This window comes from Rhinopithecus roxellana, chromosome 5, assembly GCF_007565055.1.
Source record: "Rhinopithecus roxellana isolate Shanxi Qingling chromosome 5, ASM756505v1, whole genome shotgun sequence".
NCBI classification, from domain to species: domain Eukaryota; kingdom Metazoa; phylum Chordata; class Mammalia; order Primates; family Cercopithecidae; genus Rhinopithecus; species Rhinopithecus roxellana.
In genome coordinates, this window is record NC_044553.1 from 38,839,367 (window position 1) to 38,854,623 (window position 15,257).

The 15,257-nt window shown below is 39.0% G+C and overlaps 1 protein-coding gene across 1 annotated transcript in view; it reads left to right on the top strand.

Annotated features, from left to right (window-relative positions):
* The first annotated feature begins 2,999 nt into the window (after window positions 1-2,999).
* Window positions 3,000-15,257, top strand: part of SCG3 (secretogranin III) — a 38,729-nt gene continuing 26,471 nt past the window's right edge. Inside the window, exons 1-7 of the mRNA XM_010361402.2 lie at window positions 3,000-3,485; window positions 4,167-4,219; window positions 4,727-4,772; window positions 4,866-5,081; window positions 9,990-10,132; window positions 10,952-11,101; window positions 14,248-14,425. Of these exons, the coding sequence (XP_010359704.2) occupies window positions 3,068-3,485; window positions 4,167-4,219; window positions 4,727-4,772; window positions 4,866-5,081; window positions 9,990-10,132; window positions 10,952-11,101; window positions 14,248-14,425 (1,204 nt within the window). The 5' untranslated portion in view covers window positions 3,000-3,067. The remainder of the gene's footprint in view (window positions 3,486-4,166; window positions 4,220-4,726; window positions 4,773-4,865; window positions 5,082-9,989; window positions 10,133-10,951; window positions 11,102-14,247; window positions 14,426-15,257) is intronic.

A 15,257-nucleotide genomic window follows, 5' to 3' on the forward strand; every position in this document is an offset into this window, starting at 1 on the left:
TTGCCAGACTGGAGTGCAGTGGTGCGATCTTGGCTCACTGCAATCTCCGCCTCCCGGGTTCAAGTGATTTTCCTGCCTCAGCTTCCCAAGTAGCTGAGACTGCAGGCGCCTGCCACCACACCCAGCTAATTTTTGTATTTTTAGTAGAGACAGGGTTTCACCATGTTGGCCAGGATGGTGTTGATCTCTTGACCTTGTGATAATGTCTGGGGTTTTTAAATGAGTAAATAATTCATTGGGGGTATGAAGTAGATGGAAATATAGAATAAAAATAATGGTCATGAGTTAATGATAATTTAGGTTGGGTAGTGGATTCATGCATGCTTATTTCACTATTTCCTCTACTTTTGTGCTTGAAATTTTCTATAAAAATACAATAATAATTAATATATTTTTTCTGTAATAAATGAAAACATCCTACAAATGTCTATATCTTCAAGACTCAGCCCAAAAATCATATTCTCCACTAGTAAATGAGCACACCACAATAGTTCCATTTGTATGGACAAACGAACAAGCAGCATTGAGAAACTCACTGTGCATTGTACATTGTCGATTTAATAATTATCTGATCTGTGTCAATGCTATTTGTCTTGTAATTTCAGCATATATTTTCATATTCCATGTTTATAGTGTGCTCACACATAAGAATCAAATATTTTAATCTTTTTATTATTAATAAAAGGGCTGTCTTCTCTTTGAAATCTTTTCTGACCATTCATTCCATTATTTGGACAGACTCTACTTGAACTTTGCACATACAAAAAGGATACTTAACACACTTTTGTGTTTATTAATTCACTTATATTTAAATAAGAATAGTGTGTTGCATGTGAAACCTGTTCACCAACTAGTTGTTGTTATATTCACAATCCTTTCTCTCTACTAGGCTATAGTGATATAGCAGTGACTAGCGTCTTGCTTGTCTTTGTACACCCAACAACTATCTCAATACCTGGTACATTTCACATGCTCAATAAACACCTGTTAAGCGAATTGATGAATAAATACAATTTAGGATTACTCCATTCACAGACCTATACCAAGTCCAGTGGGATCATCCATAAGGCTGAATAATGTAAACTAATTCATGCCTATGGTTTACTCAATGCTCCACCACTCATTTGATCAGAAACATAAAATGATCCTAGATTTAGTGTCCATTTAACATAATCACTTTAAATCCAAATGGCAGAGAGAGATGAAATACCCTTTTTCTTTTTTTTTTGTTTTTGTTTTTGTTTTCCGATTTTTCTTTTTTTTTTTTTTTTTTAATTATACTTTAAGTTCTAGGGTACATGTGCATAACGTGCAGGTTTGTTACATATTTATACTTATGCCATGTTGGTGTGCTGCACCCATCAACTCGTCAGCACCCATCAATTCATCATTTATATCGAAATACCCTTTTTCTTTTGGGCAAGCGATGCAATGTACTCAGCAGATATCCCTGACCTTCATTCCATCCTGAGTGTCTCCCAATTGCAAACATATATTGAGGAGATAAGTGAGTCAGGAATGGGACAAAGGACAAAGTGAAACTGGGATTAGGTCAGTGAGTCTCAGGATCAGTGAATGGCTATTTCAGATAACATTGGGTAATGTTTCGTAAAAGCTGAAAACATTTCATGACTTATTTTCTTAGGCTGTATCAAAATATTCTTGGTATCAAAATGACTAGTTCAAAACATGTACCCATTTGATCTTCATAATAAGAGTGTGAGGTAAACAGAGCCTGTCATTTCCATCTTAAAGAAAAGGAAACTAAGGAAATGTACCCTTCATTCAGCTGGGATTTAAAAATATGACTTAATTTTTTAATGCAGTATACTGGGATAATAATGCTATGTTATCACTGCCAAGAAAGAGCTTTTTTGTTTTGAAGGAGCTGTTAGATTTAGAAGTACTCTTTAGAGCCTCAAAGGAAGTATTTGAGTGACTTCCAAACTCAAAAACCTCCAGAGCGAGGGAGATTTGTTTGTCAGCTTGGTTGTTTGTTTGTTTTTAGGTACTTGAATAACTTCCTCCTTGAAAAGGAGGGTGAAGAAATCAAAGGCCTGATTGTGCTGAATCCTTCTCTTTGGTCATTATTCAGACTGGTTCCCAGCATGCCGCAGTCCAGAGGAAAAGGTCCAACTTCTGTTTAAAAATCAGAGACTAAAGAGCTTACTCAGCACCCTGCTCACATTAATGTTGCTTGTTTTCATTATTTAAAGTCTTTTGACAGTTCCTTGTATGCAATAACCTTAGGCTTCTGGGAATATTCTTAGAACATACGAAGCATCTCCCTAACTTAGTAAAGATGAAAAGTGCTTTTCATGACTATCCCTTCTCTTGAAGGACCCCTGAAACAGCCAGGTCTTTGGGCATAATTAAATTCCGGGCAAGATTTTACAGAAATGCAGCTTCTTTTTTTCTAATTTAGTTTTGTGGTGTGTGTGTAAAGTGGCGAGGTTCCACTTGGTGGGGAAAGGAGAATTTGCCATTGCTGCTCGTCTACTCAGGACTGATGGAGACACTCATTCTTAGGGGAATAAGCAAAGATTTGTTTTTGTTGTTGTTGTGTTTCAGCATCAGAGAGTGAGAGTGTGTTGCAGCAATCTGACTATTTGGAAGACTGCTCCTTGAATTTCCCAATTCGAAAGACTCGGTAGAGCTGAGGGATGCTTGATACATCAACACAGACCACAAAAGGCAGGACTTTTCTAAAGAGATTAGAATTGTATCTACCTTTTGGGTACAGGAGGTGAATGGAAGGAAGGGATTCTGGAACAGATATCCCGAAAGAAGAATCGCAAAGCAGAACTCCTCGCACAAGGTTATCTAAATCTCCTTGACAGGTGCACACGCAAAGAAGGCATTTGGCCCTCGAGGTAACGTTTACTTGGGAGGTTAGGACAATTCTGTCACGCTTAGGGCAAGCCAGCTGACCCTGAGCCCAGGAGCACCCTAGGACTGCAGCACAGAAAATACGCCAGCTGGCCGGTCGCTCCTCCTTTGTTCCATTCCCGGGGGATTGGAGTAGCTTTGGAGTCACTGACGCCATCCCCTCCCGCCTCTGGCGTTCATGGAGCATGCGCTTCCTCCCTCACTTCCTCTCCAGGAGGGAGCGAGAGTAAAGCTACGCCCTGGCGCGGCAGTCTCGGCGTCACAGGAACTTCAGCACCCACGGGGCGGACAGCGCTCCCCTCTACCTGGAGACTTGACTCCCGCGTGCCCCAACCCTGCTAATCCATTGACCCCCGAGGGTCAGAGATCCCGCTGCAGCCCAGTCCCGGCCCCTCTCCCGCCCCACACCCGCCCTCCTGGCTCTTCCTGTTTTTACTCCTCCTTTTCATTCATAACAAAAGCTACAGCTCCAGGAGCCCAGCGCCGGGCTGTGACCCAAGCCGAGCGTGGAAGAATGGGGTTCCTCGGGACCGGCACTTGGATTCTGGTGTTAGCGCTCCCGATTCAAGCTTTCCCCAAACCTGGAGGCAGCCAAGGTATGTGAGCACTTTTCTTCTTCCTACCTTCCTTTTATTTCGCCACCAAAAGATAAAGTTTGGTATAATAACGTGAGCTGTAAATCACCCTGCCTCGCATTCTGATCAAATCATATCCATGAATACGGACAGAGAAATCAGTTCGAATTTAGAGACAGAAGACAGATTTTTTTCTTCACTTTAAAAATGATGGAACAGTAATATGGATTGTTTTTAAAGATCTTATTTTGAAAAGGGAAGGGAATCTTTTTCACCTAAAGTGGCTCGGATTTTTTCCTAGTTACCTTACAACCTTTCTCAGATAGTCTATTCATTATATAGGCAGTATATGATGAAAGAGCTTTTAGTGTGCCAATAATATCAATCCAAATTATGCTCTCTCTAGTTGAGAAGAGCTGGTAATTCTAGTGTTAGAACTATATGTTAAATTTCTGGTCAGAAAAAAAAATTGTGATTCTGTCAGCTCAGGAGATACACCAAGATAATAAACAAGGCAATATTGATAATTACTGTTATTGTATAATCTTGATAATCTTTGTTAGTATGTATTTGTTTCATAGTCATCCAAAAATTGTTTCTCCTAATCTTTGTTTTTCCTTTTTATAAAGATTTTATTTAATAAGAGGTATATTTTGTCTTTCAACACACAATTATATTTATATTCACTTGTGTTTATTCTAGACAAATCTCTACATAATAGAGAATTAAGTGCAGAAAGACCTTTGAATGAACAGGTAGGTCAAAAGTAACATTATGAATGCTATTTCATTTTGATTTAGTTATTATTATTTAATGTAATTATGCTGTGACATTTTGGTCATTTTGAATTTACAAACATCAGGAACTTAATAGTTAATTGACAGAAATTAGGGATGGGAAATCTAGTTTTGGTAAATTCTGTGCCCTAGCAGTTATTTATATTGAGTTCTGTATATTGAATACATAGAGTAGCTATATAATAACCCAGTAAGCTCAGCATCACATCCACTCTGTTGTAAGATTGCCTAATTTACCAGATTTCTCTTTCACCAGTATTATAGCAGAAAGGAATTAACACTTACTGAGCATCTGCCCTTAATTTTATCTCATTTAATAATTATAACAGTGCTCTGAAATAGGAATTATCCACATTTTACAAACAAGAAAATTAAATCCCATGGAGATTAAATCATTTGGCTCTCATACTTGGTAAGTGGTGGAGCAATGATTTTAAACCAGGTCTATCTCCTGTTTGTTCACAGATTGCTGAAGCAGAAGCAGACAAGATTAAAAAAACATATCCTCCAGGTAAAAAGAAATCATGTTGATGTTAATTTAAATAATGTAGGCTATGAGAATCTGAACTAAAATGGCTGTGTTGGTTTGGGGCTTTTCTTCCAGAAAACAAGCCAGGTCAGAGCAACTATTCTTTTGTTGATAACTTGAACCTGCTAAAGGCAATAACAGAAAAGGAAAAAATGGAGAAAGAAAGACAATCTATAAGAAGCTCCCCACTTGATAATAAGTTGAATGTGGAAGATGTTGATTCAACCAAGAATCGAAAACTGATAGATGATTATGATTCTACTAAGAGTGGATTGGATCATAAATTTCAAGGTAAATGAGAAAAAAGAACTTTTTGTTAACATGGAGTTCCCTATAGTGGGTTAAGAGAAAGTCCAATATTTTAAAAATATCTTTTAAACATTCATAATCCTTTATTAGTCAAGTCTGAAATTGAGATAAAGCATCTATTTACAATAACGTGTAAAGCCCCAGCTCCACAGAGTGCCAAATTTTATTTTTCCTTTAAAAATTCCTTTAGCAATGCTCTGGAAACATTTTTAATCTAGTATTTATGTTTTATGTTATTAAATTCATTTGAACATTCAAATTTACTTTAAAAATTAACATAATTTTTTAAAAATAACATAATTTTCAAATAATTAGATCAATAAAGTGCCCTCCCACCCTACACAAAAAAGGTGAAATATCCACTATTTCCTTTTCAATGTTTCCTCCTAGTCATATCCTTTCTCCTTAGGTCATCCTAACCTTTACATGGCTTCAATTACATCTGTATCCTGATATCCTATATCACTAGACCAGGCTTTTCTTACCCGTACACTTATTTATCTGTTTACCTATTTGACAGTTTCCGTTGGCAGTCTCAGAAGCACCTCAAATTTAGCATGCCCATGATTAAATACATAATCTGTGTCCACTTCACAACCTAGCTCTCTTAGAGTACTGCTTCTTTAGGAAAAACACTACTATCCATTCAGTTTTTTAAAGACAGAAATCTAGGATCAAACTACTTATCTTTTCCCTCACCTCTCAAATTCTATTCTGCCAAAACTTACTAATTTTATGTCTTATGCATCTCTCAATTGTTTTTCTCTATACTTGTGCAAACTCCAATCCTTGTCCAAGCTCCAATTATGTCTCATGTAAACTATTGCAAAATCTACAGTTCTCCCAGCTACCACTCTGCCTCTCCCCAACTCATTCTTCATTTGGCAGCCAATATGATAGTTTCCTGACTCAAAGTCAGGAGTTCAAGACCAACCTGGCCAACATGGTGAAACCCCGTCTCTACTAAAAATACAAAAGTTAGCTGGGAGTGGTGGTGGGTACCTGTAGTCCCAGCTCCTTGGGAGGCTGAGGCAGGAGAATCACTTGAACCCAGGAGACAAAGGCCGCAGTGAGCCAAGACCACACCACTGCACTCCAGCCCGGGCGACAGAGCCAGACTCCGTCTCAAGCAAACAAACAAAACAGGAAAACCAAAGTCCTTAATGAAGCTTGCACAGTCCTGCATGGACTGCTTCCTGACTACATTTCTAGGTTCATCCAACACACATAACCTGATAGAAACCTTGTCCTTGCCCTTCATGGCACTTCATAAAGTTTGTAATTTTACCTTCATTAAGTGTGACTATCTATGATTAATGCCTTTCTCCAAAACTAAACTGAAAACTTCATAAGAATAGAGACATTGTAACCCCAGTGCCTGGAAGCCCATGAATTCATTGAATAAATTTATGAAAGACTGAATGAACAAAAGAAATAACAGATGAGGGAATAAATGAACTGCCATACCTAGGCATTAAGGAGGAAAGTATGTCTTTCATTTTGAGAACCAGTGCTTAGGAGTAAGTACAGGTTTCTTCCCTGTCCTTATTCTGTTCCATGGCTACAGGAGATTTATGCTGATTATTTCTGCCAGAAGACAACTGACGATTAAATATATGACTTTTATATGATGATTAAATAATGGACTTTCATAGGACCTAATAACCTAGGAGTATTCCAAAGTGTCTTGTGTACCTATGAAGTGGAATGGAGGCAATGGGTTTATATTTTGACATATATCATATGCCATGCTACTTAGGGAAATTTACTTTTTAAAATCTTGAATTCAACTTTTTTACCTAAAATATTGGGACTACAAATAGACACTGATTATAACTGCAGACAAAACAGATTCAACCACTTCAACCGAAGTGATCATTTGATTTAATAGAATAATCTAATATTGAGTTGGCTGGATGGTCAAACTGGTTGTACATGCAGGCAGAGACATAGATCTGTTTTTGATCTGACTGCTAACTTGAGCAACTAATTTTTTAACTGTTCAACATTTTATTACCATCCCAAATATGTTTGGAACTACCAAGTGCTAGTCCTAATGACTTCAGGTTTACTGTAGGATGTATTAACTCCACTCGAGATCACAGAGAAGACCGGCCAGGGTTCTTGGAGACAATGATTTGTGAGTAAGCTTCTAGTCTCCCCTTGTGCTCTGGAAATCCTGAAACCAGAGGGTTTTGGCCACCAAGTTGAATAGAGCCTCAGATGCATGTAGACTTCATCCCAGAGGGGAAGGTAAAGGAAGCTAACTTCTGCCGGATGTGTTCCCAGACCTACTCTTGCCTTTGGGAAGCTTCCAAACAGGTTTGTGCTACAGGACCCATCAATTCTCCTTTTCACTGTTTTCTATAATATGCACAATTTAGGATCTCTCCAAATTTCTTTTATAAAGTAGAGCTTTGGGGCTCCTGTATGCATTCAAATATTTATTGAGCAATTGCTACGTATTAGACTATGAGCTAGACAATAAACCCTGTGTAGTCAGGGAGCATGCCTAACTTTTACATCACTCTATTTCCAGTGTCTGACACATAGTAAGACTTCAATTAAGATATATTGAACAAATGAAAGTCAAGTGCTATATTAGATGCTAGGGATTCAAAACATAACTGGGCAGATGATGACTTGGGACATGACCTTTTGACATTCACTTAGAATGTTGTGGCTACTTAACAAAAGTTATGTGTTAAACCCATGTTTGGCTCCCCTCTGGGAGTCTATACATGGAGGGTGAAATACCCCTCCATGAGCAGGAGGGAAGCCATTCTGAGTCATACTATGCATTTTAGAACAGTGAAGGAAATCAGGGAAAGGTGAGGAGCAATGGTCACATGTTCCACTGTTTACCCCATCCAGCAAAGCGCTGCTAGGGGAGACCTAAGTTCCTGGCTCAAGAGAGTACAGCAGTGCAGCAGAGCAAAGGCTCTTCAGTGGGTTACTAACATCCTCCCTGTTGTGAAGTAAATGGACTGAAAAACAGTCATCTCAGTTATTTTCCAGGTTTAGCAGGCAACCAATATTCCTCCTTTTACGGATCCTGAGGGATAAGTGGGAAGGGAAATAAATTCTTCCACCTCTGCATAGACTGGGGCAGTTTCTGCTCTGTGTATTCCCGAGAGCCTGACTTGCAACCCACAAATGGAAAAATCAGACACATAATAGTGAGTCTCTGCTACTGAAAAATAGATGATGAACCAAATTTTCAGTCAGCCAGGAGGAGAACTGATTTTATGTTGTTTGTTTTCTTAGGGGCTTTTCTGCTTTTATGACTGTCTGGTACTCAGCTCGAAGGGCTTATGGCTCATGGGCTGGCCAACAGCTCAGCAATTTTGTACTGACAGAGAACTTCCAGTCCTCCATGTATACTTACCCCTACTCATTTTCCTAAGCTTCTTTCCAAACAAGAAGAAGATATTCTACCTGAGGCAGCATATACCTCTATTTTCATAGAATCTGAAAGAAAAGCCACAGGAGATATTCCCTGTCCAAATCCCCAAAACCCATGGAAGAAAAGAGCAGAATCAGAAGAGAAATACTAGGTTCTTCTTTCTTTGAGTGAGTGTGATGGGGATTGTCTGGGCAGAATCTGGCCAGAGATTCAATTTCCATTTTCTCTAGAAGATAATTGCAGTTCCTTTATTTCAAAATACAAATATACCGTTCATAATAACAATAATACATTAGCTTTCATATATTAGGTTGGTGCAAAAGTAATCGCGGTTTTTGCCATTAAAAAGTAATGCCATTAAAAGTAATGGCAAAAACCGCAATTACTTTTGCACCGATCTTAAGTACTGTTCAATCTAAAAGGTACTTTTACATTTTATTTCATCTGATCTTCACAACAATCCCATGAAATAGATACCTTATTAGACTCCTTTACAGTGATCCAAGGATATAGCTAACCAGAGGTATCACTGGGACTACAATTCTGATCTTTCCAGTCTTCCCAGAGGAAACAGGGAGAATTAAGTGTCTTGTAAATTTGATCCATTCAATGTGGTATAGATTGGAGATGACTAATAATTGATTCCTGGAAGACCTCCATGGATGTGCTACAATGCTTCATTGCCACTAGCCCTTTCCCTCAGGATGGGCCCTTACTTTGGTTTGAAGTCGTATTGCCAAATGTATTCCTAGGAAAGCCAAGGGTACATATTAGCATGCTTCTCTGCAAAGATTTACATATTGCTTTGTGCAGATCTGTTGCCACACTTCAAAAGTTTAAATTCCAGGCACATAAAGTAAGTTCCCTGTTCTCTAAGAATGAGTCTTGTTACCTTAAGCTGCCTTTTTTACATAAAGACACTCTGATACAGGTTCAGTTAGAAGTAAATATTTATTTTAGGTGAGTCATTAAATCTTCAGTACACACTCTCTGATTCTGGGTGTGAGGTAGCGGTCCCTGCCCCTACCCCAGGAATTTGCCTGCAAAGGTAGTACATGTGGGGATATTACCGAACAATCTATTCCCTGTATGGAACTGAAATATCAAATCATACAATATATAGAAGGGTACATTGAATAATATGACATGCTATATAAATATGGCATACTATGTTAATAAAAGGTATAATATGGTTTGTATTATTTGTGATAACAATAAATGGAAAGGGCTTTTGTGTTGCCTTTAGCTCTTCCTTCCTCTTATAGTCACCTAAGAAAGTTTCAGAATGTCCATTATCATACTAAGTTTTTAACATGCAGATCAATTTTATTTCAAACTAAGGGTTTCCGTGGACCAAGAACCACCATAAATACATCGCAAACATATCTGAGTGTACAAAAGTGAAGTACAGATTGTAAGTATAATATGATGCATGAAACAGATCTGTGATCACTATGGTGTGAAGTTGTGGTCGTTCTGTCTAGATGATCCAGATGGTCTTCATCAACTAGACGGGACTCCTTTAACTGCTGAAGACATTGTCCATAAAATTGCTACCAGGATTTATGAGGAAAATGACAGAGCAGTGTTTGACAAGATTGTTTCTAAACTACTGAATCTTGGCCTTGTAAGTCATGTGCATGGAAATAAACCAAATTCCTAGTGCAGTGTAGAGTATGCCAAGAAGCCAAGTCACTTGTCTCAAGTAGCCAAGTGTTTATCATGTGTCTTCCTTTTACTAGGACCCGTAGGTTTTAAGGACAAGTAAAGCACCACTCTTTTTTTCTAGGAGTTTATCATCCATCAGAAGAACTAAGCAAGTAGACACACGCCCAAAATGCCAGCTGCTTAAAAACCATAAGAGCCAGAGAATAGCTTATATCCAACTGGAGTAAGGAAAGGCTTCAGAGGAGAGGCGCATGAAGGAAGCTTAGAGGGATGGTTAGGATATAACCAGCAGAGGTAAAAGACATGTATGTGACAAAAAAGAAATAACATGAGCAAAGGCATGTGATCTATATTTTAGAAACTCCAGGTGATCTCATTTGAATCCACCTCAGCTTGGCTCCTCTGCCCTGACCTGGCCCTGGCAGGCTTTATTAAGATGCTAACGTTGTGGGATGTCAAAGGTTATCTGACTATGACCTAAAGCTGTGGTGGAGCAATGCTCTGGGTGTTTCTCAAAATATGTGGTCCATGGGTTTCAAGAGATAGGACTACCAGCTTGCATGGTGGGCCCAAATATACTTCTTCCAGGAGTGCTGAGCGATCGCTATAACAGCTAGTATAGTATGTGGTGCAGGCATAAGTTAGGGCTGTCTGAAAGATGGTTCAGAAGAGTCCTCTTTAAAAAATGTATGTTTGACTACAGTTTAGTCTGCATTTTTTTTTAAAATCACAGGACTGAGAATATAGCAGTTATATATGTTTTCCCTTTTTATGACAGATCACAGAAAGCCAAGCACATACACTGGAAGATGAAGTAGCGGAGGTTTTACAAAAATTAATCTCAAAGGAAGCCAACAATTATGAGGAAGATCCCAATAAGCCAACCAGCAGAACTGAGAATCAGGCTGGAAAAATACCAGAGAAAGTGGTATGTATGTGTATATATGTATCTGCATGGATGGATGTGTGTGTGTGTGTGTGTGTGTATTTCTATCTGTATAATAATTAGTGCCTTACTTGATACCAAGGAAGATTTGAGGTATGTGGCATTTTTAGCCCATTTATATTCAGGTCAGTCATGTTGGCTCAAACCTATAATCCCAGCACTTTGGGAGGCTGAGGCAGGAGTTGAGACCAGGAGTTCAAGACTAGTCCTGGCAACATAGTGAGACCCCCATCTCTACAAATAAAAATAATTAGCTGGGTGTAGTGGCACAAGCTTATAGTCTCAGCTACTCAGGAGGCTGAGAGAGGAAGATCGCCTGAGGCCAGGTGTTTGAGGTGGCAGTGAACTATGATGGCACCACTACATACCGGTCTGGGTGACAGAGTGAGACCCTGTCTCAAAAAATAAATTAATTAATTAATTAATTTTAAAATATGTATATGCATAAAATACCAAAAAGTTAAAAATATAAATGATCTCAACTTTGAAAATAATGTAAAGATTATGTTATATTCTATTATTTCATAAAGATTACATCGTATACCCCACAGTAAAATAATACATAATAATATGTGAAGTAACAATATCACATAATAGCAACTATAGGTACAGTCCCAGTGAACTGCAACCAAACATCTCACAGTTCCTTTGGTATCCAACATCTGTTCACAGCAGATGTCATCATCTGTGCCCAATCCCCCCACAAAGAAGTGGGTTACTAGATCGTCTGCTCCACCAGCTTTTGTGTTCCCCAGAGCCAGCTGCCTAATGCTGCCTCTCTGTTCTTGGCAGTGCTCTTCCACCTGCTCCTTCCCCTTTTCATTGGTTTAGATGCCTATTTACCCAGGCTAATTTCATCCTTCCTTCCCTTTATTGGACTCCTTGCCTCTTTATTTTTTCCTTGGTACCAACCAAGCCGCTGAGATCTTTCTCCCCACCTTGAATTCTCTTTAAAACTTTAGATGAAACTGACCATAGGGTGATATCAAATTCCTCATCTGTCCTTTGATTTTCTTCCGTAAAGAACCCACACCCATGGCTCCTCATCTCCTCCAACATCTTGTCTCAAATACAAAGACTATAGAGGCTGATAATTCTGTTTTAGAGAGGCTAGAAAATAGAAATTGGGTCTGGATTTTTTTTTTTTTTAACTGGGTAGCCTAAAAACTTTCCTCTGCTCTCCTTACTTCCAATCCTCACCAGCTGCCATCTTTTTAAGCAGCTTTTGAAGATTCACCCACTCAAAAAAAAAAAAAAAAGTTCTAGATTTATCAAAAAAAAAAGAAAAAACCCTTATGACTTTCACCCAAGCTTACCAGTCTGAGCTAAAACTAACAACTAACATAGCTATTTCCATAATTCTTCACTCCCATTACACAATCCTATTCACCCATCTCTAAAATGTTCATATGCTTGACCTGTGTACTCATGTTACCTGAATGCATCAATGCAAATAAAATACAAATGAAATATTCTTTCAACAAATATTTATTGAATACCAACTCTGTACCAAGCACTGGAAATACCATGCCCATTTAAAAAGACATAATCCCTTACTCATGAAGCTCAAAGTCTAGTGGAAGAGGTAGATCGTGTTTAAATCATCATGTATTTTCATTACAATTGCATTAAGTGCTCTGAGGAAAGAAACATGGTTCTATGAGACCTCATAAAAGGAACCTGACCTGGACTTAGGCTCAGGTAATGCTTCCCTAAGGAAGTAACTTGAACTGAGAACCGAAGGTCAAATAGGAGTTAACTTGTGAACATGAGAGGCAGCACATAGCGAAGGATGTGTGGAGTATCCAAGCAACTGAAACAAGCACAGTGTTGCTGGCACAGAAAGAAAGAGCAAAAAAAGAAGAGACTGGGAAGGTGGACCCGGGCCAGACCATGCAGCGCCTTATGAGCCATGGATGGACTCTGATCTTTATTGTAAGAACCATGAGAATTTTCTGGTCCCCTGAAGAATTTTAAGCAAAGGAGTTACATGATCAGACTGTTAAAAAGATAACTCTGGCTACAATGTGGAAACGCAGTGTTGGGCACAGATTTGGGGAGGGTGGTGTTGCAGCTAGCAGGTGAGAAACGAAGGCTGCTTGGACTAGAGTGGCATAGTGGAGAGAGAAACGTGCAAATTTGGGATAAATTTTGAAAGCGGGGCCAACAAGGCTACTGATTGATTGGATGGGGGAAAAGAAAGAAGAGGCAAGAAAGGCTCTTAAATGTCTATCTAGTTCACTGAACGGAGAATGAATCATTTACTTTTTTTTTTTTTTTTTTTTTTTTTTGAGATGGAGTCTCGCTGTGTCGCCCAGGCTGGAGTGCTGTGGCCAGATCTCAGCTCACTGCAAACTCCGCCTCCCGGGTTCACGCCATTCTCCTGCCTCAGCCTCCTGAGTAGCTGGGACTACAGGCACCGGCCACCTCGTCCGGCTAGTTTTTTTTTTATTTTTTTTATTTTTTAGTAGAGACGGGGTTTCACTGTGTTAGCCAGGATGGTCTCAATCTCCTGACCTCGTGATCCGCCCGTCTCAGCCTCCCAAAGTGCTGGGATTACAGGCTTGAGCCACCGCGCCCGGCCAGAATGAATCATTTACTAAGATGGGAGCCATTGAACAAATATCAGGTCTGAGAGAAAGGATTTTGTGCACTCATCCAGACAGCACTTAAATTTTACTCAGAAATTCCCAAGTATGACTGCCCTGCTAGGGATAGACATTCTAACAGGCTTTCCTGTATCCTGACACCAGCCCTCTTAGTGGATTCTGTGAACTCAAAGCTTCCCTCTTCATTAAAAGGCAGTTTTTCGAGGAGAGACTCCTGAGAATTTATGGAGGTAAACATGGTCAGAGAAGGAGCCCAGAAATTCCCCCTTTTCCCCTGAGCAGGAGCCAGGTTCTTCAGGGGATTTCCCTTGAGGTAGAGCTCCTTTCCCTAAGCTTCAATGACCTTTTCAAATGACAAGAGCACACATGTCTAGAAATGGGTTTGAACCTGCAGGAGCTTGCAAAGGAGGGGGAATTCTTGCACTTCACATTTAAGGGCATCACAAAGGAAGGAATCAAGCTGGAATTTCACTAGTTCTAACAAAATGTTTATTTTTTATTGATTTTTCCCCACTGGAGACTCCAATGGCAGCAATTCAAGATGGTCTTACTAAGGGAGAAAACGATGAAATAGTATCTAACACCTTAACCTTGACAAATGGCTTGGAAAGGAGAACTAAAACCTACAGTGAAGACAACTTTGAGGAACTCCAATATTTCCCAAATTTCTATGCATTACTGAAAAGTATTGATTCAGGTAACCACTGTGTGGTTGTGATTATGTGGAACAGAAAGAGTAATTCCAGGAAATGTGTGGGTGGGTTCTTTTCTTCCTGTTTTCAGTTTCCAAATATAATCTTGGAAGCCCATACACTGTGGGCTTGGGGAAAATCGTTCACATCAATTTTTTTTTTCCAAAGGAGCATACCAGTTATGAAAATATTTAGGAAAGGATAATCAGGAAAGGTGATGTTTCTGAATAATTTAATCTTCTTGTTAACAGAAGGTTCATTTATTTGTTCAGCAAACAAATACTGGACATGTGTTATGTACAAGGTACCGGAAAAGACCTAGCACCAAGATGGATGTGAACCAGGCAGTGTCCCTGCCCTTACCCAGTTCAACCTCAACTCTTATTGCAACTCTTTTTTTCTCAGCTTGATTGAGGTATAATTGGCAAACAAACATTGTATATATTTAAGGTGTACAATTTGATGTTTTGGTGCATTTATACATTGTGAAATGATTATCACAATGAATCTAACTAGTGTATCTATCACCTCACAGTTAACATTTTTTTCTTTTTTTTCCTTTATTCTTTTTGTGTGTATGATGAGAACACTTAAGACCTACCCTCTTAGCTAATTTCAAGTACACAGTACAATACTGTTAACTATCACCACCATGCTGTACATTCTCCAGAATGTATTCATCTTGCATAACTGAAACTTCCTACCCTTTGACCCCAACACCTCCCCATTTTTCCCTTCCCTTAGCCCTTGGCAACTACCATTCTACTCTCTTCTATGAGTTTGACTATTTGAGATTCTACATATAAGTGAGATCATACAGTATTTTTCTTTCTTTGC